The following is a 27720-nucleotide window of genomic DNA, read 5'->3' as shown; positions in this document are numbered from 1 at the left end:
GTTTAGATTGGATTGTTTAGATTGGACATTTACATACACAGTTTATGTAGAGAAAAAAGGTTGCCAGTAAGATTTCATTTCTTTCATTGCAGTCCCAGCATGAGTGAACCCATTGACTCGTATACCCTAATGGCCACCACTGCTTTCTTCAGGTTAGAGGGGAAGAAAATGTAATCAGAAAATATATTCTTTTCCTACACTGGAGCACATCCATGCACCCCAACTGCCTGCTGGAGCCAGCAGTGCTTCACACACTGTGTGCCAGCAGCAACTACAGGGAAATTCGGTATCCATCACCCCACACTTGTGGACAGGCAGGGACAGCACCAGGATGGGCAGAGAGAGGCTGGGGTGGGGGCAGTGGGTGCCAGCTGGGGGCTGCTGCCACACAGGGCTGCAGAAGCAGCTCAAACGGTGACCTGGACAGGTACCTGCTGCCCTGCAAACAGCAGTCCTGGAGCAGCATGGCTGTGCTGCAGCATGAGCAGCTGGAGCAGCCGTGCCATGTGCAGGCTTGGGTTAACGCTGGAGGTATCATTAAATGAGTAATTAAGAAGCGGATTCTCTCCCTTTCCCATCATTTCACCTGCTCTTAATAGAACAGCTCCTGCACAGCCTTCCCTGTGGGGAATGTCTGTGTTATCATTAAGTCTGTCGGGTGTATTCCACAGGTAACAATATTTCTGAAAATGTTGTCTTGCTACGTCTGTGCGGTAAAACAAAAGGAAATGAGAAGTGACAAAGGCATTAATTAAGTCAGTCAGAATAAAGAACAAAACCTCCTTTTCTGCCACTTGGGCTGTGCAGGCTGTTTCAGGTGCTGGGAGCGCTGATGAGCAAAGCTTTGGAATTCCAGGGCAGAAAGCCCCTTCTCCTCCCAGGAATTATCTGGGCTTGTTCCCAAGTATTTTCACATGACTCTTAGCTCAAGCCCTTACATGTGTTGGCAAATTCTGCCAGTCCTTCCATCCCTTGATAACTGTAGGACATCTTCCTTTTCTTGTAGTAAGACCAGGACTTCTGACTGTGCTTCATGGTATTGGCTACGCACTCATTTTAACGCCCAAAATTCGTCTGTAAGTGAGCAGAAGCGGCTGAAACATGAGACCAAAGGAATTACCCAGTGAGTCATCAAAGTGCTTTATTTTATAAAGCCTTGCTCATGGTTGGAGTGTAATCTAAGCACTAACATATACAATAATGAGACTTCCTTGCCCTGTCCAAATAAACAGTTTATCAACAATAATGAGTGACAAAACTGCTACGCAGACAGAAAATGGTACATTTCTAAACTGGTCTGAAAATGTACACACTGATTGGCCGCAATTGAGCATCTACTCCAAGCACGTGTACCTCATTTTGACTTCAGGGTCTCGCTGCGGCCTCACGCATCAGGAAGCCACAGGAAATGAAACTCTGGTGATAAATGCAGACAATGGAGGAATACGGGAAAAGACAACAAAATATCAAGCCACAGTACCAACTTATTTAAATACATACAATACAAAAGTATACACATACATTACAGTGCTGCAGACATCACTAAGTCAAACGTAACAAAAAATCCTGTAGGAAAGGTAGGGGAGATGAGAAAAGAATTAGTACGCAGCAACAGGGATAGCATTGCCTCTGGCCACCAAAGAGTGAGATGGGCTGCTATCTATAGGCTCCTCGGAAGTAAAACGTACATTATGCACAGGTGCAGGCTGAGTAGCGCTGATGTTAGTGATGGAGAAGGCATGCTGGCACTCCTGATCTCAGTTAGAAATGACGTCGGGGAGGGCCTGACTTCCTTTAGATTGCCTACAAAACCTAACAATTTCAATAAAGAAATCTCAAAGGCACGGCTTTAGCACAGTGTATAAGTAGATAAACTTTAAGCATATGTAAATTTGTCTTTCAAGCACGGAATCTGCCAGGGAAAAAATACAAGAAGAGAAGAATTACAATGTCGTTGTTTATAAATTTTAAACAAGTTAAACATGATGAGCTCAGTTTTAGGCAACGCGCTGTACAATCAGATTCGAGTACACGGCAGGACACGTCGTTCTGCTGATAAAACAAAGGCGTCCTTGGGAAAAATCCCCCTGCAACATCCTGCCCCATTTCACTGTAAGAGTCTGCTGGGGACGTGAGTGAGACATTCACTGTAGTACATGGCTGCACGTTACACTTGGAAGGTGCCGAACATAACTTCATCTGTACTGCAAAATAACTTTACATGTAAACTTAAAAGTCATATATTGTACACAGCTCTAAAATTCAGAAATATCCCTGCTTTCCTAATCATGTAAACAGTAAAATCCAGGGTTAATTTTTAGAGGGATAATCCATCATAAAATACTGCTGTTTAAGCAGTACAACGTAAGCATTTGAACTGCAAATTCCCATTAAATTACAAGAGAATGGAGTTTCCATCCGTGCGCACATCTCTCGCGGGTGAGACACAGCTACTACTGCCAGAACTGCACGCTCCTTCAGATATAAGCTTTTATCCACTTGTAACATTATTAGTTCCTCTACTGCAAGAATATAAAACAAAGGGAAACTCCAGGTAACAAAGTGAAATAAGCGAGGTTTGCCCTTAATGTAAGTTCACGGTAGCATAGATGTACACACAGCATGAATTACACGTTAGCTCTTTGTAAGGTTGGAGACATCAGCTCCTGGTGCCTGAGAGCCCAATGTGACGTGTGGAAGAAAAGGGAAGAAATCGGAGAGAGGGAGGAAAAAAAAAACCAACAAACCCCCCCGGCTGCAAGAACCCAATGGGAAGAGCTCCGGCAGCACGGGCTCACTGCTGCTGTTGGTAAGGAGTGCCAGTGTGCACGGTGTAAGTGTAACATTCGCAGTAAGGTTTTTATTATTAACATCATCGTCATGAATACTGTCACGGATCTTTTAGTTCAAAAAATAAACTGGTCCACAGTTTACAATTTGCTATCAATATTGTAGGTTTAACATGCATTTACTCTCCCCGCCCCCACCCCACAACTCTTTGCTCAGTTGCTCCGTTTCAGCTGGTAGCGTCAGAGTGGGACCGTCACAGCGCACTCTGAGTAAGCTGTTCTATTTATTTAATTTAATGTTTGTTTGTTTGTTTGTTTTTGCACACACAAAAGAGTCAGAAATAGCTAGAACTATGCTGGGAATATCAGGCAGCTGTTAAAGCGAGTATTCCACCCCACTTCAGTCATCTTTGCCAGCAGATGTAAACAAAGGGGTTTCTTTCTGCAAGATGAGCGCTTCTCTGAGTTCCTTTTTCCCCACCCTCGTAGTCACTGCTGCTGTCCCCAGGTCTCGTGTCTGTCCGGTGTGACAGGAGGGGTTACGTCAAGATGTTGGCAATAAAGTCCAAGAAGCGCTTTGAATACTGTTCAGGATTAACGGTTGAAATTTCCGCACCGGCCTAAATTAAGGATGGAGAGGGAAGAGGAAAGAAGGAAAAAGTGTTTAGTGGAGGCTTTATCAGCAACAGCATTGTGACTGCTTAACTTGTGCTCTCAGAACCAGATACGACACACATGCACTGTCATCAATCCCACGGCAGAATATGAAGGGCACCTCTTTAGGCTTCACACCGCTACAGGTATGCCAGGCACCCACAGTGTCCTCCTCCCGGTTCTGATGGCTTTCTTTGCTTTCCTTATTCCTCTTTACTTTCGTTGTGTTTCATTCTCCTATACAATTTCCACTGCTCACACCTAAGCACACTACCCACAGATTCCCATCTTTTAAACAGCAGCCTCTTCCTGCAGAGAAAACTGAACTACTGCAGTTGGATCCGATGCATCCCAACTTGGCTGATGCACATTGCTATCTGAATGCTAACTCAGCTGGTCCGGAATACATGGGAACAACGACACACATTTTTTCCAACATTTAAACCTGGACTCTCCCAATTAGCTGCACTACTGCCACCTCGGTGAGCTCACAGGTTCATCCAGACTTTCACTGGATGTTTTCAGAGCCTTAACCACACTTACATTTTCCTCATTTTATGAAAGGAAAAGAATGCATGCATGCAATACAGAGCCACCTTCAGTGTCAGGTGGCTGAGGATGCAGGCAGCGAAAGAAAACAGAATGGTCACACAAACATCATGTTCTGTAGTAAGCTTTAATAATCATAGTTGTTATTCACAACACATATTTGTCCATTCTTTAAGCCAGAAGTGTTTTGTTTTGTTTTGTTTTGTTTTGTTCTGAAGTTCATTAATAACTGCCAGCTAGTGGCTGCATATGGTCTGCATCGACTTTCAGCTGCCTTGAGAATGGAGAGAGTAATGAGCATGTTGTACTGCAAGCCTGCCCAGGGCTCACTGCTTGGCATTCTAAGTCGCCTTCTATTGGAAACTCAAAAACCCCAAACTCTTTGATTAAAATCATCCACAGTGTCCTGATTCTTAGAGGAGGGACCCCAGCCTCATAAATGATTATGCTCTTTTTAATGAGCTTAGGAACTTCTGACCTCAAATCACCATAGAGTGATAATGGAAAATACAACTCATCATTTTGGAAGACTGGGCTGCTTTGCCGTAACTCTTTGGTGTCTGCTGCTCAGCAGCAGTTTCAGCCAAAGATAAAGAAATCAGTGGCAGTCAAATACAAGCCTTCACTGAATGGTATCCAAATACCTAACATGTACATTTTGTACTTAAACCTGCAAATTGGACTTTTGATTTTTTAAATAAATCTTTTAAGGTGAGCCACATTATATGCGGAGCAGGTTGCACCCAACAATGGAACCACCACCAGGGCCCCGAGTCACAAGTAAGATTCACAACAGCTTCCACAGAGCTGTAAGCTAATACAAGTGCCTGGTGAACAGCTTTGTCCGCAAGAATAAAATACATCCCACTAACGTGGGAAAAGCCCTAAAAGGGCAGGTCAGTGCTTCTCTGGTCTTCTTTACAGGTAACAAAAACATGTGCAGCTGAAGAGGGAGCTTTATGTATGCAATGTATAGAAGTTACTCTGTATTGGTGTATCATATATGAGACTAGGAAAAAACAATCTCTCTCCTTTGCACAGAGCTCTTAAACTGTGTTTTATCAGTGCACTAAACAAGAAAAATGCAGAAGTATAAATTGTATCAGAGGAAGACAAACAGGCACTTACCCCATGCTTTACCGTTTTTGCAGCATGGGCAGCTTTCTTTTTTGCGTCATAGTGAGTAAGAATGTCAATAATGGCCATAAAATATACTTCCTTCCTAGGTGCACCTGCAAAGGACAAGAAAGTGAGAATAGCATTTCAAACATGACTTTTCCTTCCAGCAAAAGAAACTTCTTTAGGATCACTCAGCAGCTCTGGGAGGGTAATGTCAGCCAGACCTACAGTTCTACAGAGACCACAGGCTCAAGATATTCCTAAGTGAAAGTTTAAATGCATTTATATGTAATGTGAACCCCTGCATACAGAATATGTATATGTAATGTGGACCACCAGCATACAGAAATAGGAATTATTGCTCACTTAATGTGGATTTCAAGTTCCTTTACAGTTACACAAACAAACAAGGAAAAACTACATTTTATGTGAGAGGCAGTGCTTCTGAGTCAGCAAGAGCATATTTTATTTATGAACGGAACTATATATTTCTTAATGTAAATGCTGATGAAAAAAAACCAACATTCCTGTCTTGAACAGCCACTGAGAACTGTGATGTTTGAAGATTCAGTACCTGAGCTGACTGCATCCATCCCCACACATCACTACATCTGAGAAATACATTCAGTAACAAAGCTATGCATCACAGATGCCTTTTTGTTTTTGCTGCACCAAAGAACAACTGATTTCCTCTTCTATAAAGCAAATTTGTATTGCACAATGTAACTTTCCCTCAGTATTGTTGTGAAGATGTTTGGATTCCAGTGTAAGAATCGTAACATCTCAGCATGCAAATGTTTATTACTACTTACTTTCATGAGATTTTATTCCATAAACATCAATAGCTGGATCAAATTCCCCAGGAGCCAAAGGCAGGGAGCTGTTCAGTGTATTTCCTGGACTGTCTGGAGGAGTTCCAATGGGGTGTGTCCCGTCGCTTTCACCTTCATCTTCTCCATCATTCTCTTCACACTCTACTTCTTCCTGTTCAGCTCTTTCAACATCATGAATTCCAACTAGCAAGCTGTAGTCCATGAGTTTTAGCTGAGCAAGGAACTAGAAAGTAATAATAAGCAATTTATCAGTATCACAGAAAAAATGTAAGGTCCACTTTCAAATAAGAGAAGTTACAAAGATGTCATTGGTTGAGAAAAACGGGCACTTCTAACAAAGAGCAAAGTGGAGGACTAAGTGATAAAGCTAGCAAAGAGACTTTGAATTATTAAGATATACTGATAGCAGACAGGTCACTTGCAGCTTATACCAAAAAGCCCTGGGATGCTGTAGCAATGTTCCAACTAGGGTTGTTTTGACAACCACACCAGTACATGGGATGCTGTGGTCTGCAGCCACAGAGATCTGCAAGACTGGAAGAGATGATATACAATGATATACAAGAACAGATGAGATTGGCCAAAGGTAATGGAGTGGAAAGCAGAGGAGTGGAAGGACTCCAGGCACATCATTAGGTATTTGATAAATATCAAGAGAGAGAAGAAAAATCTACCAATAATGATGAAAAATTGTAAGAAAGAGAAGAAGAGTGAACTGCAAATTAGAAGAACACGGGTTCTGTGAAAGCACAGAGTAAAGATCATCCAGTTTAAGGTGGAAAAAACACCCTCATGTGATTGCTCTCAGGGCAGCTCCAGTGGAATGAGGTAGTAGGAAAATGAGGCAGGAATGAACTGAGAAAAGTCATGGACAAGATGCCATCAGAACAGCAGCAATAGATATTACTACAATAGCAGTAGTAAAAAAAACAAAAAACCCCACCATTTAATGAGAAAAAAGAAGGGATACAAAGTCATATTCTTCAGAATTCTATTTCACAGTTTGACTATAAATACTGTTCCATGAGATAATTTTATGCAAAGTGCTGTGCATTTCTCTTCACTGTAATAAAATCTGCATCCAAGACCAGGTACAAAATGTATATTATCAGTTAGCCAGCAAGGGCAGAAGAACCAGTAAAAGCAAAACAAGGCTGAAGAACAGCTTGACTTTATTAAAATCAGGTGTCAGACCACTTCACGCTAGTGGTCTTTGTATATTTAACAGTACTCTGTATAAATTTCATAATCATAAAACAGCCTCTCAAGATATTATCTGGAATCCGCCCTTGTGTTTACAATCCAGTAAGTGATGTAAAAGATAGCACACGATCCACCTTCCGCAGAAATAAAGTATCTTCTATATTCATTGCACATGTTTAAGATCTTGTCTGCAACCTACTTCAAGTAAAAGCTTTTGTCAGCAACTGCACTACATTAAAGAGCACAAAAATCAGTTCAAATAAACCTATCTCTAGAGCTGTGACACTGACAGAGCAGGTTTTTAGCACAATGTTCCAAATATAAAAGAAGCATATATTGATATTTCACAAAATACTTTTGTTTTCATAATTACCATCATCATAAATTTCTCATCACTGTGACAATGGGAAATTACATTTCTTCAAAAGCAAATCATCGCAAATTCTAAGGCTCCAGTGCTTTGTACAACTGCTGAGCTTTTGAACAATGCTCAGATACAGATCTGAAGAACTAGACAAGTCAGTTCACACAGCCATCCTGACAGAAGTAGCTGAAAGTCTCATTAAGTCACAGGGGCAATCTGCTACCAGGTCTCTTCCAACAAGTGGAAACAGACTTTAGGATTTAAGTACAGGGACTGCAAAATATTGTGTTTGGTGGTAATGTTCTGCTTACAGAAACTGAAGCCAAATTACGTGAATTTGACAGCCCAAAATTTAGTTTTCTTTATTTGCTAACTGGCTAAATCAATCATGATAAGTATGACATTACATTTGTATATCAGCAGTTTTCCAGTAGGTATGGACTACACTCAGCCAATAACAAATTTGTAGGACCTATGCTAATAAGTCCACCTGGAACATAAAGATTCCTGAAGCACACCACTATTGTGATACTAAGGATGACCTAAAACTGGATTACTAAGATGAAACAAACAGAGCGTGCACATCTGTGAGTAAGGGAAGCTACGTAATCTGTTACAATCTACACTTCACACATGGTTCCAGCTAACATCAGGCAGTCCTGGTGTACCCCCACCTGTAAAACACAACCAGCAATACTCACCTCTCAATTGGGGGCATTTGGAAGGACTATGCTCGTAAAGCGCTTATGCACTAAGTAGTACCATCATTTTAACATCACATCATCAAGGCAGGGACAAAGCATGGCAACCAGCTATGGCATCAAGCCATTTATCACATCAGCAAAAGCAGAGATCAACTCCTGAAAGTTTAAATTACGTTTCATTTAAAACAGTCAATGCTTACAGACCACGAGTTTTCATTTATGAATTACAGGTATTCTTTCCTGAGCTATCTGCTATTTGCCACGCATTTTAACAACAAAGAACCGAGCAGGTGCACTCTTACCTCAACGTCCTTTTTGAGTTTCTCAAGGAACATCTTCTTGTTATTTTCATCAATATGAATCTTTTGGCCATCGTTAATAAAATCGTTGTCTTTGAAAGTTGGCAGCTCTTTGGCCTAAAACAAACAGAAACTGCTGTAAGAGTCAGAACACAAACAGAAGTGTGGTGCAGTTGATGGTTCAGAATGGATCCAGACCAAAAGCTTCTCCAGCCCCACCAGGAGCTGAACCCTCAAACCTCCCAAAATGTGGAAGGCTCTCCAAGGCCCAAAAGAGGGCATTAGTGAGCTGCAACGGCTGACAGCCCCAACACTTCTGCAGTGCCAGCAACTATACTTCCGCTGTATGCAGCTGCTCACAACTGCAAGCAGAAATTCTCCTCCCTTGCTTATCCACGCTGTGAGTGGCCTAGAAGGTGTATGTTCTCTGGGAACTGAGACAAAATATCGAACTCAGTACTTCATTTGCACCTAACCTCCAAGTCCACGCTTCTTCCAAGATGTCATTTGTCAAAATGACAGTAAGTGAAGTTGAGACACAATCTATACCTCATAATGAAGTGCTATTGCATCAGAGCTTATAGATCAAGCCAGACTGGATTACACTTTACATAGCTTCTGTAGATGTTTGTAAGTGCCTAATACCAAATAACTGTTTATGAAATATCGAGTGAACATGAGTTATGCAATGCTGCTTAGAAGTGGTGAATGCCAGAGAAGACTGCTGCCCTTCAAATACATGATTAAATATTCTTGTTATTAGAGCATTAGTTGATTATCTTCATCTTTAACTCTCCCATGAAGTGATATGCAGCAGCATTAAAGAAAGCCAGAACTCTCACACGACCACTGCAGCAACCACTGGTTTTAGTACTAAGACCCTCAAATGGGCTGTTTGCAGAGGGCAATGACTGAAAGCTTCATTTAAAGAAACACCCAACCAAGAAAACAGATGACAAAATAGTTCCTCCAAGGTATTTGGTCAAGTGACCCAGAAGTAATCACAGCTCCTACAATCAAAGCCTTGAAAGATTCTGCCCATTCAGCCTTTCTCCCTGCCCTCATCTCTAATAAGCGTTAGGGAAGAAAAGGCTTTGTTTACAAAGAAATGTTGCAGAACACCTGAGTGTTAATCCTCATTTGCAAGTCCTCCCACTAGGAATGAAAAGCAGCTCACATCCGCCCACTGGAATATCCTCCACCAGCGTAAACAGTATCTATGTAACTTTACCAATGATGGTACTTTCCATAAGTTTATTTTCTTTCTACAACAGAGTAAGGAGAAGATCTCAGAAGTACTTTTTTCTTCTCTGAAATACACATACTGAAAGGCACAACATTAAAATACAGCTGTCATAGCAGACCCTGCAGTGCCTTCATGCACCTTCCCAATGGGCAGAAGCTTTTCCTGCTATTGGGCTGTGCACAGAAATGGCCGAAATGCTCAGCTCCCCAATCCTTCAAATTTATTTTCTTGGACTTGGAAATTAGGAATTTAATTAGGCAGATCCCGCAATGCTCTCTTTGCTTAGAGAAGTGACTATTATCACCCAGTTATTGCCTCAAATATTTCGTTATGAATCCATGTAAAATTCACTGCATCCCAATACTTAAGAACCTTGGAAAAAACAGAAGTCCAAGCCTTTTTGCTCTGAAGCATTGCCACACTGCACCTAGAACACTGTGGTGTAGTAACATACCCTCCAGTGTTGCTCCAGAGGCTTTCTATCTACAAGCTTCAAATGAAAGCCCCAATTCAGGGCACTGCTTCCTCGGGTGAGCTGTTCTGAAGTGCTTCCCTCACAGGTGCCAGAGATGCTTCCTAAAGCCAGCAGTGATTTGGTTACTGCTGTATGACAGCATTGATTTTCTTTCTGACCTATTGAACAAGAGGTTTAGGACAAGGAGGAGCAGGGGGAGTTTCAGATAAGCATTCCTGTCACACACAAACAGCCCCACAGAGGAGGGCTGGTTCTGCAGGGGCGGGCTGGGGATGCGGGAATCTGATGTGTGGGAGGTTCAAGAATGGAAGGATTTGGATGAATTCAGTGAAGCTGAAACTAATGAAAAGAATGCAGAAACCACGCTCCTTCACTGCCAGCACCAAAGGCACTAAACAGTCCTCATCTTGGGTCATGTTTGCGCCCAGCTGTCCCGGTTGTAGATGACATGAAGCAGAGGTTAAAGCAAAACAAGCCCATCAACACTGAAAAAAAATACAATATCAATGCAGAATGAGACTGGGGGAGGCAAGGCCCGGCTGGGCCAGGCAGGGACTACTTTCAATAACACTGAGCTAGCGATGCTAAGCCCCCCCAGGCCTCAACACCCTGTGGTTGCTCTCCCCATGCTACATGAATGATGCCCCCAGCCTGCATCCTTCCTTCTGCCTCCTTCCAGACAAAGCTTTCTGTGTCTTCCTTTTCTTGTGATGTGCTAGACAGCATCACACCCCATATTTACTTGAAGCTGAGCAGCCAAAGGATACTGCTGTAATCCCAAATATTATTAATGACAGCCAGCAATTCAAGAGGCACTTTTACTGAAATTAATGGCTTAGAATTTATTTGAGGACTTAGGCATTAAGACCTATGACATACACAACTAGGAGGGGCTCTAGGAGTTACTTAACATTCATAATGTATGTGTTCGTATTGAAAAATTCAAATATGAACATTTTATACTGAAATAAATACAAAGCAAACCAGGTTGTGGCAGTCTGAAACACTAACTGAATGAAAAAACTGAGAGTTGGCTTTAATGAAATAATTGATACGATTAATTTTTAATGTAGTCTCAAATATTTCCAATGAAGCAAAATCCTTGTTGGAAAAAGATTCTCCCAGAATGTAATTCATTATAATGAACATATTACTATCATTAAAGAACTAAATATTTTAAGAGCTGCACAGGAGATGAACATCTAACTACTGCCACTAAATTAATAATAGATTTTCTTTCTGAACCACTTCCATCATTTTTAATCCCCTACTTGAAGATGCAAGAAAGGCACAGTAGTTTTACAAACATGGAGGAACTCTTTAGTAGAAAAGAGGGCTATTTACACACTTCAGGTTCACATTCTGAAGTCTGTTGTGGTTATACACAACTTTAATGACAGGAAGGTCTTACTGTCTTTGAGAAGGCTGAACAGCAACAAAGTGGGGTTTTTTTGGACTACAGTGACAGGATACAGAAAGCCAAGTGGTTCCGAACTGAGTCAAAAGTTTGAAGGCACCAGATTCACAAGAAGAAAGAATAACTGGAATCTCCTTTGGAAGTCCAGAGATGGGAGCTGCTTCCCTCCGCTGGTTATGGAAGCCGAGTCCAAGCCTCTCCTGTACAACCTGCCTTGTCCTGTGACCAAACTGCAATGTTTGGCATGATGGGACTGTAAATAGCAATGAAAATAAAGGTGCAACCCCAAAAATAGGGTTTGAGAGAGAACGCTGAAAAAGGTTTTAGAAGGTACAAGAGAGATTTTTGTAGGACAAAATATTGTGCAAGAAACTGTAGATGGACTAAGAATGTACAAAAATAGCTAAAATCTTGCCATCAGGAAAATGAGTCCAGAATTATCCCTATAGTGAATATTCTCTAGCTGCAAAATGAACATGAAACCTAAAATGCAAGACCAAGATTCTATTTAAGAAAAAAATATAAAGTAGTTGCTTTAAAACAGAGAATACAGTCTTTTAACTAAAACCAAACCAAAACTCCATCCATCAATCAACAGGAAAAGAGTGATTTGCTTGAAAAACAGTTGCTGGTTGGTGTCATATGAAGGATAAATGTTGAAACAGGAATCTGAACTCTGAATATTTATTGTTGTCTTTGCAGTGTATGGCAGTGTGATGATTTGAAAGTTACGTCAACTGGATATTTACTTCACAGAGAAACAGAAGTCATGCTTCATATCTGCTGCGTGCGACTGGCAAACAAGCAGATTGAAATCATTAGAAGTAGTAAAAAAATGCGTTTTTAAAGCAGCAGGAAAAACTGAAAGTTTTGGGGATGATCTGCCTCGAATCAAATTTTACTTACTTCAAGACTGTGTAAACTTGTTGCTAAGGTTTTGTATTTACTGTCATTTTTATGTATTTATGCTTATTTATGAACAATCACATATCACAGAGGCAGTAACAGAACCCATTTGGCTTTAATTGAGATACATAATTATCAATCTATGAAATTCTCCAAGAAAGATGAAATATGGTGGGTTTCACATCACTTGGCTTTCATTTGCATCTTGAAATTTCTCCCTGAGTTGTTCACCCACCAGCAGCATCCTAAAGTTCTTTACAACTACAAGTACTCCCAGCTGGAACTGCTAATTTGATGTCATACTGAAAGTACAGCATAATTATGAGCAGACAGACCACCAGGGGAGTCGTGCATTATCCTTGTTTCACTTAAGAGGGCAAAATTGTCCAAGGAATGAATAGGAAAATGCCCACCATTAATCTTTTTTTATTTTTTTTTTAGAGTTAGAACTAAAGACTAAAAAAAATAAAGGAGCAGCTGTCAGAGCTTGACAACTGTTGAAACACACTGTTCTTTTTATATTCAAGACATCTGTAAGTGCATGTTATGATATTTGTTGCCAAGAAAGTGATGACTTTATTATTAAAAATATCACTTACAATGCAAATGAGAAGAATTGTGTGCTAAGGTGAAATCTAAGGGCTGGAGCTTGTCTCCACACTGATTACCATAAAATACTGAAATGACAGTTTCAGAGCTTATCATCAATATGTTAGGATATGAAACAGTTGAAAACAGTCAAACGGGAGATAAACTGAGAATAAGACAGAAAGTAACATTCTGACATTCTTAAGAGTCATCCAGCCAGCTTTGCTTCCTAAAATCTTAACCTCAAATCTTCATATCTCTTTTACACTACCAAACTAAAATAGAAAAATACTTATTTTCCCCCTGATTTCTTATTTTATGGTCCAATAAATCTTGTCTGCACAACTGACTGGTTCTTAGTTATTAACTAAGTAACAAAGAGTATTTTGATAGGAAAATGTATCAAGAACATCATCATTTTATCCAAGATTGTCATTTCAGAGTAATTTATTTAAAATCTACAACCTTTGTTAGAAAGTGACTGAAAGATGCACCTTACTGTTCTCTGGATTCCACAGCTGTGAAGGAAGCCAACATACTATGCTTGACATTCTGAAAACCACTTGATTACTTGAATATTGGTATTTGAAATTAAATATGAATTACTTAAAAGCCCATTAAAACCTACAGCATGGCCAGACATTTGTAACTTTATATTTTAGCACCAAAAGAATATTGCCTTTTATTACTTTCCTGTTTTTCATATGTGAATAGCAATGGGTATTTCTAAGTAATTAATTAATGTTGCTGTTAATTGGCATTCTGTTATTAATAGTGTCACTGCAGGGAGATATTAATAGATTGATGATTTAATTTCCCCTCGCCAAATGTTAGCTAATAAGTTACACCACCAGACAGGTATCCGAGATTGTTTTTTCTTTTGTTCAGTTATTCAGAACTATTTTCTTCAAACTTGTTAGATTTCAACACAGTTCTCAAGGTCCCCCCAGTCCAGTGACACACATGCAGAAATACATCTCACAATAGCAGGTACTTAACACTGCTTTTATTGCTTCAAAAACCAAACCCTCCTTGTCTGTTCATACACAAACACATCTAAGCATAAGAGCAGTTCTTTAAAAGTAGTTTATGTAAGGAAATCAATTCCTATTGCAGGAGTTCCAAATACCTACAATGAAGATACTTGTGTATTCTGACCCTTTCCAGACCAAAAAAACAGATTTCAAAATGCATACAGAAAGCATGTAATAAGCAATATATCAATTTTTCCTTGCTAGATTCTTAAAGAGCTTGTATAATGTTGTTCCCTCTATGAAGCTACCAGTCTACCCAGTTCATTCTCCTGCTTAGAAATGTTTGTTCTGAGTGGTAGTTTACCACCTCTTTGCTGAATTATGAGTAGTAAGAGTCTGTTCTAGCAGCCAAAGACTGTCTGCATACAGCTCAATACACTTCATGTAGTTCTGTCTCTGAGAAATCAAATGCATTTGAAAAGACTACAATGTGTGAAACTTAGAAGATTGGAAGGAGAATCTTGGGGAGCAATTTTTACATAGCTTTCATATAAATACACAAAATGAAAGGGGAGGCTCCAGACATACAGAAGTTCATAGGAATTTTATCATTGGTCTTGCTGAAGTTAAAATTTCATGTTTTATACATGGAGAATAAGTTTTCTATATAGTTATACAGCCTTGTTACAGATCAACTATAATCAATTTCAATAGCAATTTTGCCATGGACTTGTCTGAGAACTAATCACTAATTTAGTGATTTTTTTAGGTTTGCACTAATTATATAGTAATTAGATATATAGTTAATAGCTATATATAATCAGTATATCATGATTTATCTATTATTATTTTGAGACATATTCCTAAAACTCCTCGAAACATAAGCACCAAATATCTGCATAGTATCATCTCTTTCAGAGCTAAACGTGTAGTATTAATAAAACATACTATTATTCCAAGCATTACTATTGTAATAGTACTGAAGCAGTCACATCCAAGTAATTTGTGCTCCTCATTTCTATCGGATAATTTCAGCACTACCAGCAGAGGCTTTCAGTGACACTGGATATCACTTGCAAGAAACCTGAAGAGTTAACATCCATGTTCTAAAAGCACTAGAGCTGTGCTACTAAACAGACTGCAAGAAAAGAATGAAGACCATTCAAGAAATGATCTTAAGGGCCCAAAACAGAAAAAGAAAAGCTAATGCAGATTACTGCAATGGTAAGTGACATCTGTGACATCTTAGCTGCACACCACTGGAAGAATTTTAAGTGCTCAGCCATGCCTTAAGAAGAAGTGGAAAAACTCAGCACATAGAGTTTTTCTTGCAGCTGGAAATGCATCGCTGGCAGCTATTTTACGCCCCTTACCGCGGCTGTGTGATTCACAGAAGAGTTAAAGAGGCTGGTATGGTATGATTAATGCTTAGGATAAAAACAAGTGATAGGAATGGAATTTGGGGACAAAACAAAATGAAGTCTTTTAAGCAAACTGCTGAATGATCTTATGCAACAGCGTAATTCAGAAGAATTATGGGAAACTTAGGAAAACTAGTGTCACAAGTTCCTAGACCATTCAAAATTTGGAGATCTAAGAAGTCTTACAGAATGGAGACTATGTCCCGCTGTCAGTTATCTGCAGAATCTTCAGACAAACCTTAAGTGCCACTGAATTTCACTGGAACCTCACAGAACAATTTGAGAATGTTCAGTTTTCCAAATGAACACAAGTTGCAGATGGAGACAAACAAAGTGACCAACTTGCTTTAAGAGCAAAGTTCCATCTATAGAATTTGAAGGAGGCTGCTCACTCTCATTACATCTATGTATGTCCATGCCTGTCAGCTGTCGCCTCGTTTGAACAACCTTTACATAACCAATGGTTATCATAATTCAAGGTTTGATTCACTTTTACATTTACAATAGAGTAGCGCCCCATCACATAGTTCCATAAATCTGTATCTATAAATCTTTATATTAAAGAGCAAGAAAAAGAAGATGAAGAAGCAGGAAGAGAATGAAGTTCCTGATGTTTTCCTACAACAGGGCAGGCCCTGAAGAAACTAAGAAGAGAAGAGAAAAAAGGAAAAGGAGGAGGCAGACGAGTGGCTCACTTACCTCTGGACTTTCAACACCAATGCAAACCAACAGTCAAAGGTCTGCAGTAAATAGAGGAAAGATAAAGGACGGAATAAGGTAGAACTCAAGAGGGAGAATATGACAGAAAACAAAGAAAGGGGGCAGAACAGCACTGATTATGCTTGTCCTGACACTAGCTAGCAGTTTAGATAACTGAAAAGTAAACAGAAATGCACCATACCTTTTCTTTGTCACTGGCTTCTCGAGCCACAGTAGAGCCCTGAAACAGAAAAAATGGATCTAAAAATGTGCATATGTCAGAAACTAATTTGAAAACTTTACGATAACAGGTCAAAAAGTGGATGAACTGCATCCTTCCGAAATTAAGAAGGTGATACAGGAGGTAGAATGTCTTAAAACTTCTGCCATAACTTGAAGAAGATGTATCATGTGAGAAGAAGGATGGATTAAATCCTCAAACGCTCTCTATCTATTGCCTCTATGACTGATGGGGGTTGCTTCCTCATGTCTCATCCTAATTCTGAGACAACCTTGGAAGTTCAGTTGGCTTGGCAGACTTCTGACCTGTCTGTGACAATTTAGATGTACAGCCTACTTGTCCCACAGTACCCTTGTGGGACAGCCTACTCTATATAACTTGGGCACACGTAATACACATTTTAAAAGGATGTCACACAACATAAGACACACAAATCTATTTTAAAAAGATCACAAAGTACAAACAAGAACAATGTACCTCACAGCAGCACAAAGTCAAAAGAAGAGATGAGATCAACAGTGGATCCAAAAGATTTACAGCGTTTGCCAATGGCACAGTGGATATTTTAAGATACTTCATTTTTAAACAACTGGAACTAGTACATAATGTGGCACTTTCTGAATAAGCTGGAGGTGGCAAAAAAAGGGCTGTACATATTTCTTAACAAATTTCTTGATGCAGGACCCTATGCCTTTAAGTACCCAGAGTTTATCAGGTAACAGCACTGCAATAAATAGCACCCATAATTACACCTTCATTACAATAACGTGGTAAGCACTGGATATTGAAAGACTGGGACATCAACTCTCTCTTGTTGGAAGGGTAAAGAAGTACTCGAGAGGGTTTACACTAGTTTAAAGAATGTGAGGATTCACAACCACACATTTTTATATCATATTTTGTTGTTTGCAGAGAAAACGTAGAAAGAACAAAGAGAAAAGACAAATGGACAGCAGACCCTCAGTATTATGTATAGTCCAGCAAGCAGAAATTTCATTTCAGTATATCTTTAGCTGATAAAGAATTTCAACAAAAGTCTACAATATTTTAGTTTACTGAATTACTTATAGTGTATTCTTTGCTCTACCACCCTCCAGGACTATTGGGTCTGGACAACGATCAGCAGAAAACCAAATGAGGAAAAAAACATTTGCAATAGTAAAAAATTTGGAGGTTGAGAAATTTATCACTGAAGTAATCTTTTTCTTAAGTCTCGGTGGACAGGAAAATAACTTTGAAATCCTACGTTGATCTGTAGTGGAGACTTTTGTCTAAGCTGGTGTCAGAAATACCCACAAAAAAGGAGTCTGAACCTGTAACTGCAGATGCTGTATCAATGAAATGAAGAAAAAAACACCTATTTATAATCCTTGCAGTGTCGTTACAAATATGCTGGGGGGAGGTAATTTTCAGTAATAATATGACATTGATGCTGAATTTAAATTGCCAGGGAAGTTTATCTTTAAGGCAATTTTGCCTATCTGGACAAACCAAACAGTATACAGAAGTATTCACAGAGGTAAGCAGCAGCAAGTGCAGTGCTGCTTAGATCAACAGTAAGAATGTATTATACGCAATTTGATTTTTGCTGTTGTACTTCTGTCCCTCTTTTAATGCGTATGGTCATTATGATGCTCTAAAACACAAGTAGTTCTCTCTAATTTTTGGAAGTTACTCATTACCCATTCAGGTATGGGATTGGTCACTCATTCTTAGTGGCACTTCCGGAGAAAATACTCTAAAAAAAGGCAGCCTATGGTTGAATAGTTGCTTTCTGCCCCTCCACTAGTCACATCATGCATCAACTGGGTTATTTCAAATGAAAAGCAGCTTAACTCTGAGAGGGTAAATTCAAAGAAGAGCAAAAACAGAATTAGAAACATCTTCTTTCTGTAAGCTCTGGCAAATACTGAAAACTATTAAGTCAACAATCAGGAAATCAGTTCTCACATCAGGTTCAGTTTCTAGCTAAAAAACTAGGAATGGCTGCTGCAATATGTAGCATTACAAACCTCTTAATAAGAGCTAAATAAATATCTTAAAATAAGTATGCAGATGCACGTAGTGATTCAACACAGAAGTTAAATGCATTAGAATGAATAGGTTTCTAAGGGAGATTTTATGGAGGAAATAAAAACAATCCCTTATGTAGAAAGACTATGAATGTATTTCAAGCCTTTATTCTAAGTGCTGAACATTAAATATCAGCCAAATTACATTTTAGAACAAAACTAAAACACACCTTATGATAAAAACAAAAGAAATTCTGCATTTTAAGAGCAATTCTCTTCTTTCTCAGAGCTATTTTTAAAATGCAGTAGGAAATATGAAGCTTCTGTAGAAGCGATGTACTTTATAGTAGCATTTTATTGGTTTAAATAATGACCTCATGAAGTCATTTTATCTAAGTCCTCTGGACAGTCAGCTGCGGCCTTCCACAATGTTGAGAAAAGCCTACAGTGAGCAGAATTCTTATCTTACTTGTGTGATGTGTTTCACCCTTAGCCATTAGTTATACATAACAAGTATCTTTGGTAAAATCACTCAATTTAAAACATTCACAATACAGATAAATCTGTAGTCCAGCTTTGCCAAGCTTAGATGCAGAAGTACACCAGCTAATCATGATTACTACACAGCTCAGGTTTAAATTCATTAAAACTTTGAGCAATCTTCAATCAACAGCAGAATCTAGCATTTATATTGAAGATTTTCAGCTACTTTTTCAGTTGTTTCATCTGCAGTTATTTCTCACCTTTAAATCATATTTTCTATACACAGATAAACGATGGCTGAACACATTCCTTGTAACAATCATATATATTTCAACTCCATCGACAGTGAGCCGGTACATGCCCAAGAACTGGGGGAGAAGCGTGTTCCCATGACACTCCACAATAAACTGCAGAAGCAAAAGAAAAAACAAGAATGAGGATGGATATACAGGATATAAATATGTATTTACACATCTTAAAAGACGAAACAACCAGAAACAACTGGTTTATCAATCTGTTTATCAAACATATATTTGGGTGGAGACAAAGCCCTGCATTCAGGTCAATGTTTAAAAAATAGAACTGTCAGCTGCTTAACTTGTCACTTCTACAGACGATGTCACTGTGAGAGCTGGCTCTGTGTGACAGACCAGCCCCCTGTTGTGGTCCAAAAGCGCACCTCATGCATATTTGGTACTGGCATAAAATAACAAACAGAAACAGTTTTCCAAACATCACACTACTGTATTTTATACTCTGTTATCCCTTATTTCATCTGTTCCTCCACTCTCAATGTGGATAAGTGTCAACCACTTATGGCGCTGTCACCAGCAACAGGTATTATTTGCTACCAACTGTGCCCCAGCACTTTGCTGCTCAGAGCTGAGCAATGACATACAAGGACCTTTCTTCAATTTCAGATTAATTTCATTTCCCTAAGGACGCACCCTAAAAACAACCCTCTGGCAAGAACCAAAGTGAACAAAGCTTGAAACTACTGGCTGTGAATAGAATAAAGTTTAGACTAACAACTTGGACACACCTGCAATTCAGGCTTTAACAGTTTAGGTTATAGCAACATTTTCTGTCTGCCTAACAGCTTTATTGGAGGTTACAACCCATATATAAGCCACAGATGCTGCAGTCTAGCACTGTAAGCTCACACCCCCAAATGCAAAGGAGCCTGATGGCCACAAAGGCAATTTCAGTACTAAGTCCATGAAGATCATCCTGCATCTGAGAACATTTCTGTTTTTAACAATTGGTGAAGTAGAGTTGTTGAATTAAAGGCTTTCTGACCACAGGACTGCGTACTGGATACACAGCTCATTTTGCCCACCAGTAATTCCTTCTGAAGATCTGATCATAAAGAGAAATTACAACACTTAATGTGAAGGTTACAGAAAACGTATTTAAAACAGTAATCCCTGTTATTCAGGCTGCACTGCTTACAAGGTTATAAATATCAAGCATTTGGCACGTATCCTAAAGGCTGATGTCTTTCTAACGTTTTAGAAGGTGCTAAAGGTTGTTCTCATAACAACATTCATTGAATGATTTCTTCTATACAATGATTAGTTTCTGTAATGATGATAAAACAAATCCACCACAGTCACCTCAAGGTGCTTTTTAGGAATGGTTTCCTAAAGTTTCCCAGTCACAGCTGGAATAAAAGTGAGGCTAGAAAATAAGCTGGTACATGCTTAACGGGACCGCTAAATTTCAGTGGAAGAAAAGACTTCCAGTCCTTTATGTTAATTCCTTCTAAAAAGAGCATTAAAATAATTCTATCAAGCAGCCTTGCTAAATAAACCTGTAACACTTCGCTAATGCATTTACAGGTCCTTATACAAAGTAACAAAATCCATTTTTAAAGAGTGCTAAAATAAACACCCTATCATTTTTTCTTATTAATTCCGCCAATTTTCATTTTTCTGCACAGCATGAGGACAATATTACCATTAACAAAATAAAGTATCGTCAGCATGTTGACACATTCTATCAGCCGAGCAGCACAGTTTTCAAATATGCAATTTTCTGAGCAATCCTGAACCCCATGCTTAAAGCTGAAAATAAGAAATTCTTTATGACCTTTTATTCTCATTATTCTTTGTATAAATATGGCCTCAAGATTCCTTAATAAGAACAAAACCTACACTATCTCATTTTACATGAAAAATATGACTCTTAGCTTCCTCTTCTTGGTAATGTTAGTAAGCCATCGGGGTGACTATAAGATAACAAAGTGCATACAACTGTATTGGTAAATATTCTCTGCCATTTCTGGCTAGTTTTGAAGAAACACAGGGTAAAATTCCCCTGTTTTTGCATTTAGCTTTTCTCCTAGAAGATAATTTGTGGAATGAGTTTAACATTAATGAAGACTAGTTCCTCCAAGTGCAACATAATCTGAACATGATCACTGGATGTGATTATCTAGGCTGTTTATCTGCTACCAGGAACATCATTCTCGATAATGCTATGATCAGATGAGTCATTGGGCTTCCCGTGTCTTCTGGAATTGCCCCGAACATCATCAGTGGCAGAATTATAGATATACTAAATATGTAAGAAGTAGTTGCTGGTGAAATCTAGGCCTCAATACTGCAGCCAAATTCATTTTGCCATTCTGTGTAGTTAAATATCTAGCTAATGAAATTTCTCATCATTCCATGAAGTTTTTCAACACGTTTTCCAGTAACAATTCCAGTCCATGGTGGTCTGTCCCACTTGCACAGGTTAAATTCCATCTAATACCCATGTTAACCAATTTTCATCTTATTCACACAAGGAGACAGCAGAAGGGCTTTCCCCATCTCTGCTTCTTAGCAAATCTCCCATAAATCTTCTCTCTTACCACACTGGGTCACCTAGAGAGTCAGGGTCACAGTTACACGCAATGCATCCTTTCTTGAATGTTTTCATTTAAATAACAGAATATGATACTGCCTTGCTCTGCCTTTTCACCTATCCTTCCTCTTCTTTCTGTGGCATACACAGAGTAACTCAGGAAGAAACAGGGAGGAAAATGAAAACCCTTGCCACAGATAACCCAAACAATGAAATGGATGGAGAATGACACAACCTTAAAGCTCTGCTTTAGGATGACACTGGCTTAATATAAGCTTTCTTCAGTGCAAATTCCTGGACACTTAGTTCCTGCCCCCTTCTCTGGGACAGACTTCAGCCTATGTGGCTGTCATCATATTTAGGACAAAACTGCATTTAGCTGCAGTAATGATTTTCCATCCATTTACGATTATTGCATTTTTTCCTACCTCCCATTGAATAACCTTGTGCTATTCTTCAGCTTCTGTACCATTTTCTCTTGGTACTATTCACACTTCTTACATTTATTGCCTGTGATTTTTCCTTTTGCTTTTCTTCCTGTTTCTTTCACAGTTTTTCCTCTACAAAAGCTACAGTCATATTTGTGCTGCTTTTGTTTTCTCCTTCATGATCCTCTTTTTCCTTTTTAGCTTGTTTCATCCTTTCTTCTCATCCAGTTCAGATCAGTCCTCTGTTTCCTGCCTGCAGAAAATGGTCAGTTTCTCCCCTTTACCAGCATGCTGCATCTGCTATTCACCACTTCTGTCAGTTGCCATAGAGACAGGCAGGCAGTGCAACGGGTAGCAGTTCTGCATTTATTACCTGTGTAAGGAAGGGATGTGCAGTTGGCAGCCCCCTCTAGAAACCTGCAGTATATCTACACTTGTGATTAGATTTATACTTGGAAGCTTGTACACTCACAGTTCCTTCTTGTTCACTTGCCTTGGGATGTCTTCCCAATTTTTCCTTGTTTTTTAACGAGAAACTCAAGTTATTTTCATTTTATTTTTAAAAATAACCCATCCCATCTTTCATCTATTCTCAGAGGGCGCAGGATTGCACTGTTACATCGATTTACATCGATTTCATCTCTGAAGCAAGTTTAGCTCTCTGAGAAGGGCAACAATTCTTGTTCCGTTCAGAAACTGGAACATCTCATAGATTGTTGGTCAGCTGGCACTGATTTCTGCCCATGGCAATATTTGTAGTTTGTAAAATATTAATGTTAGCATATTCTGTGTTTTATGTAAATTACTCCACAGAATTTTTGCATGGGGCAATATATCCAAAGGAAACATATAAACGTAGCTAGAACGTATACTGAAATTAAAATACTTAAGGAAGATAGAGGGTATAACTGCTCCTTATAGACTGAAATCCTGGCAATGCACTCATCTCAAAAGACTCCACTGAGCTCCCCTTGAACAATCTCAAGGCTCTTAACTCCAGTTTTCTGATCCATGTTTTTGGGATCTGAGTACAGATTTAAACCAAAACAGCAGTAGGTTTGAAGGCATTTCAAGTGAATAGTCCCTTTTCCTCCCAAGTACTATTTAAGTGTTTAACATTAATATGCTTTATTAACTCACACAGTTTTAAACTGTTGTACTACTTCTGAAAGTAGGTAGGGACAATAAACAGTGATTTTTTCAGTATTTCAATGTTGTCCTTTTGAGCATATTAAATGCTTCTAGCATGTTTGATAAGTAAATGATGTTCAGCTGAATGGTTCCTGAAGAACAGCTACAAGAGTCCTGCCAATAACTGCTAATATATCACTACTATAAGCAGCTCAAACCAAATGTGACTAAAAGCAGTATTTCATACTACGTACCAAAAATACTGCAGTAGTAGAAACTGCCCAGCATAGAAACTTACAGCAGAGCCCCATGTGTCACACATGCCTGCATCTACCACAGCACTTAGAAATGCAGGTGGTTCTTAGTTTTTAAGTGTAGATAGAAAGCTGGACCTGGACTTTGTAGTCTTTATAAATGACAGCAGGTTTTGCAACATTAAGTGTGGAAGAAGGCTTTCTCCCCCCATTTGTTTAGGCCAGGAGTGCTATGCTCAGTTGCTTACTTTTCCCCTGGATTATTTTATTTTTCTTTCAGATTTGCAAGAAAAAAATAACAAGCTCTAGTATTCTTATTTGGTACTGCAGGCTTCAGACCTATCTGATGAGCTGACAGAAAGAGTCAGTGTTGAGACTTAAGTGTTCACCATCTGTCTGAGTCTGTAGGTCTGAATGCCACTAACAAAAAACCAAGCATCATGTTGGATGGGATAAACAGAGTCTAATTCACAGTTTTGGATAGTAACTACCATTTACAACTGTCAGAACTGCGACTTACAGTTCAACAGTTTGAAGCTGGAATTGCTATATATACTTGTACGCTGTTTCTATAGTAACTTCTCCTGGTATTCCTCCAAACTTGATACAGTTTTAGTTATTTACACATCTCCTGTATGTAGCCTTAGGCTTGGAATTCGATAACTTCATTTTTACTACTGATCATTAAAAAAAATATATTAAAAAGTAGTAACAATACAATAACCTGGGAGCCACGTAACTTGACTAATTTTGAAACATCCCACCCAACGTTACGAGAGCACCTCTACCTGGAAAACAGAAAGCTAATAACTCAGTCAAACTGACTTGTTTTATTTTCACTCTTAAGTTACCAACCATCTGCCTCCTGAAAATAGCCCAGTTTCTCTAAGCTGTGCAGTCATGACCATTATAAGAGGATTGCTCTGAAAATAATGCCTCCTATTTTGTGACATCACAAGCAGATGCTGGTTGTACTGTATGTAGAGGTGGAACCTTCCCAGCAATATCCTTTTACATTCTGTTGCTGTGTGACAGATGGCAGCAGAGGGGCAGTCTGACAGAATGCTGTCTGACATGGAAGTGCATATGAAGCAAAGGTGTGGAATTGAATTCCTCCATGTGGAAAAAATTGAACCCATTGACATTAATCAATGCCTGCTGAAAGGTTATGGAGACAAAACAGTGGACGTAAGCACAGGGAGGCCATGGGTGCTGCTTTCAGCAGTGATGACAGTGGGTCACTTCCAGTGGTGCAGATTTTCATGAGCGTGGCATGCAGGCTCTTGCTGCAAAATAGCATTTTGTAGTAGAGAATTTGCTTTATCAAATAGTGTTATTGTAGTTGCCGTAGAAATAAATAGGAGACATTTATTTCAAAGCAACCTACGTAATTTTGGTTTAGGCATTCCATACTTGATATTTTTAGACTTAGCGTGCTGTACACAATTCCAGCTCCTTTTGGAAGTACTTAAGCATATAGATTGTGTAACTATAACCTCAGTTCCTCATAGCTCTAAAGAACAATTTCAGACAGACAGAGGGAAAGGACAGAAAAATATAGGTTTATGCACTCTACATATCCAATTTCTGATTAAAAAGAAACACAAACAAACCCTTATGTCTATGTTCTGGTGGCAGTCAATGTGTCTAATCTTTTGGTGACTCACAAAAAATCACTGTTACTTGGAGCTGGATTTCAGAAACGTTCATGGGAAAACTGTCCTGCTTCATTTCTCGGCTGAACCCAGCAGCTCTCAGACGCCTGGTCTTCTTTGCTTAAAGATAGCTACCCCTCTTGTATGTATTGCTGAGAAACTCAGGCAGACTGGGAAAATACTTGATAAGGTTTGTTTGGTCCTCAGCAAGGATGAGGAGGAGGAGGAGAGAGAGACTTTCAAGGTCTAGAATGATTCCATCAGCTTGAAGCTGTTAGCGTGAGTAAGAACACTGGTGAGTAAATATTATGGTTTAAATGAAACTAGTTCAGTGTTTCAGCCTGTGGAATAAATGTGAGATGAGTAGAGAAAAAAAAGCCCAACAAAGTCTGAGAAAGAGAAAAGAGACGATCTGTCATAAATAGTACAGATTTTGCCCATCATCATGGCAGAAGTAACTGAAAAATAATTACTGCCTTCCTGGACAGATGAAAGAGGGTGCAAGACTCCAAGCATTTAAAAGTTACTCTTCAGAATGGACAGAGGACCCAGTGTTAGGTCCTTTGGGGATACCAGATCTCTGTCAAGGGAGAAGCATTATTTTAAAATTCACATGAATCACCTCCCTGGTCTTCATCTGCCTGACAAAGATTATTCCTCCCAGCAGGATCCCTGTACTACGTAACTGGGTCTGAACATGTCTGTATGCTCCTGTCCTTGGAAAGCCGAGCCTTCCAAACATGGGTTTGCCCTAGGAGCAGTCTGACACAGGGCACTGAATAAGGGCATGACACTGAAGTCCCAAATTAGTCAGACGCACTCACATTTGGACCCAGTTAATTTAACTGGGTCACAGATTTTCTCATGTGAAGAATGCTGCTGGCAATCAGTGCAGTGAAACTGGGGGAAAACTAATGAGCAGATCTTTCCCTGAAAATGCGGTACTTCTGTATATGATTGCAAATAGCCTCATCAGCTGCAGCAACTATTACAATTCAGGAAGATAGTGGGCAGTAAGCTACGTATGTAAATAAGAAGTACGCATCTTTATTACTGAGAGAGAATATGCCAAAATAAAACTAAAACCAGGACAACCTGTTTTGACAAAGATTTCCACTAGAGTATTCAGTGCAGTATCTGAACAGTCTTGCCATCAGATGGAACCACGGAGGTACATCCATACCCATCTGTTGGACTGTGATCTGGAAGAGGTTCTAACTGGAACCAAAGAACACACATCCAAATGACTAAACTCTTCTCTAAGTCAGGAAGCCCGTGTTCCAGCTGCAAAGTAGGAACAGTAACTGACCTAAGTTAATTGCCCAGAATTGTTTGGGAGGCTGCTAGTAGGCTCAAAGGAAAACCACAGTAGGGAACATTAAACTGTTAAGATCAAGTAAGTATCAATGGATGATACCTGGCATTGAATGGTTTGCTAGTACAAGTGTAGCCTAAGGGCAACCTCCGTGCGATGACTTCGCAAAGAGAATTATTTAAAGACCTGCTCTTCAGGACAGTGGGTTCTCTAGACTTTGTCTAGCATAATAAGATATGCTTTCCTTGTCTGAAAAATATCTAGAGAAATGCGAGGACCAGCTGCTGTACTTAACATACTAAGCATTCAATTACCAGCAGCAAAACACAGGACATGTTATCAGCTGTGTCACCACAGTCAGTAGGATTTAATTTAGATTTTCTTTAATTAATTAGAACAATTTTATTCTTTTAACAGCATGTTATTGAAGACACTGAAATTAATTTATTTCATTAAAAGTCCAATTATTAAACTGTTTCTGTACTTGAGTTCTTGGCATTTGTAAAGTGCTCTCAAGTTCAGAGACAAAGAGAAATAGCAGTCTCATCTTTATGAATCTTTTGGAGGCTCAAAGGTATCAGTCTCAAATCTATTTAAGTTACTACCATAATAATGTGTAAGATGTTTCTAACGCTACCTGAGCACATGCTTCCATTCTTACATAGATACCAGCACAAAGGCAAATAAGATGACTGCCACAGGTACCTTGCAAATCATTGCTACTAGTAAGCTCCCTACTATGGGCTCTGATGTTCTGTCTTCATGGATTCCTGAAATGAGATGACTGCTTTGTGTCACGGGTTACTTAGATTTACCTATGCCCGTGACAGGGGAAGCCACCCCGTGGGCCCCCCTCCCGGGGCCCGGAAAGGAGGGGGAAAAAGGGAGTGGGATAAAACAGCGACAATCTAAGGAGGAAAAACTTATTTTACTAAATATTTTGTTTTTTTTTTTGAACCCCCCTTTTAATCCCAAAAAATTAAAAAACCCTGGGTTTGGGTTCTTCCCCTTGGGATATTGGTTTAAAAAGTCCCTCTTCCTGTGACTGGCGACATTCCAATTAGAAATAATCCATACTTTTAACAGATTGTTTTTATGATGTTGGAAATAA

General features: G+C 39.3%; 1 protein-coding gene across 2 annotated transcripts in view; it reads right to left on the bottom strand.

Annotated features, from left to right (window-relative positions):
- Positions 1 to 1123: 1123 nt before the first annotated feature.
- The window catches only part of PIP4K2A (phosphatidylinositol-5-phosphate 4-kinase type 2 alpha), a 95492-nt gene continuing 68895 nt past the window's right edge, over positions 1124 to 27720 (bottom strand). Inside the window, exons 5-10 of one of the 2 annotated variants that reach the window (XM_015853300.2) lie at positions 19237 to 19383; positions 16443 to 16481; positions 8518 to 8631; positions 5924 to 6167; positions 5121 to 5224; positions 1124 to 3409 (exon numbers count right to left, since the gene is read on the bottom strand). In XM_015853300.2, the coding sequence (XP_015708786.1) occupies positions 3329 to 3409; positions 5121 to 5224; positions 5924 to 6167; positions 8518 to 8631; positions 16443 to 16481; positions 19237 to 19383 (729 nt within the window). In that variant the 3' untranslated portion in view covers positions 1124 to 3328. The remainder of the gene's footprint in view (positions 3410 to 5120; positions 5225 to 5923; positions 6168 to 8517; positions 8632 to 16442; positions 16482 to 19236; positions 19384 to 27720) is intronic. The other variant, XM_015853301.2, reaches the window with a different exon arrangement.

Source organism: Coturnix japonica, chromosome 2 (genome assembly GCF_001577835.2).
Source record: "Coturnix japonica isolate 7356 chromosome 2, Coturnix japonica 2.1, whole genome shotgun sequence".
NCBI classification, from domain to species: domain Eukaryota; kingdom Metazoa; phylum Chordata; class Aves; order Galliformes; family Phasianidae; genus Coturnix; species Coturnix japonica.
The sequence above is the reverse complement of the archived record's forward strand: the minus strand, read 5'-3'. Positions and strand labels throughout refer to the sequence as shown.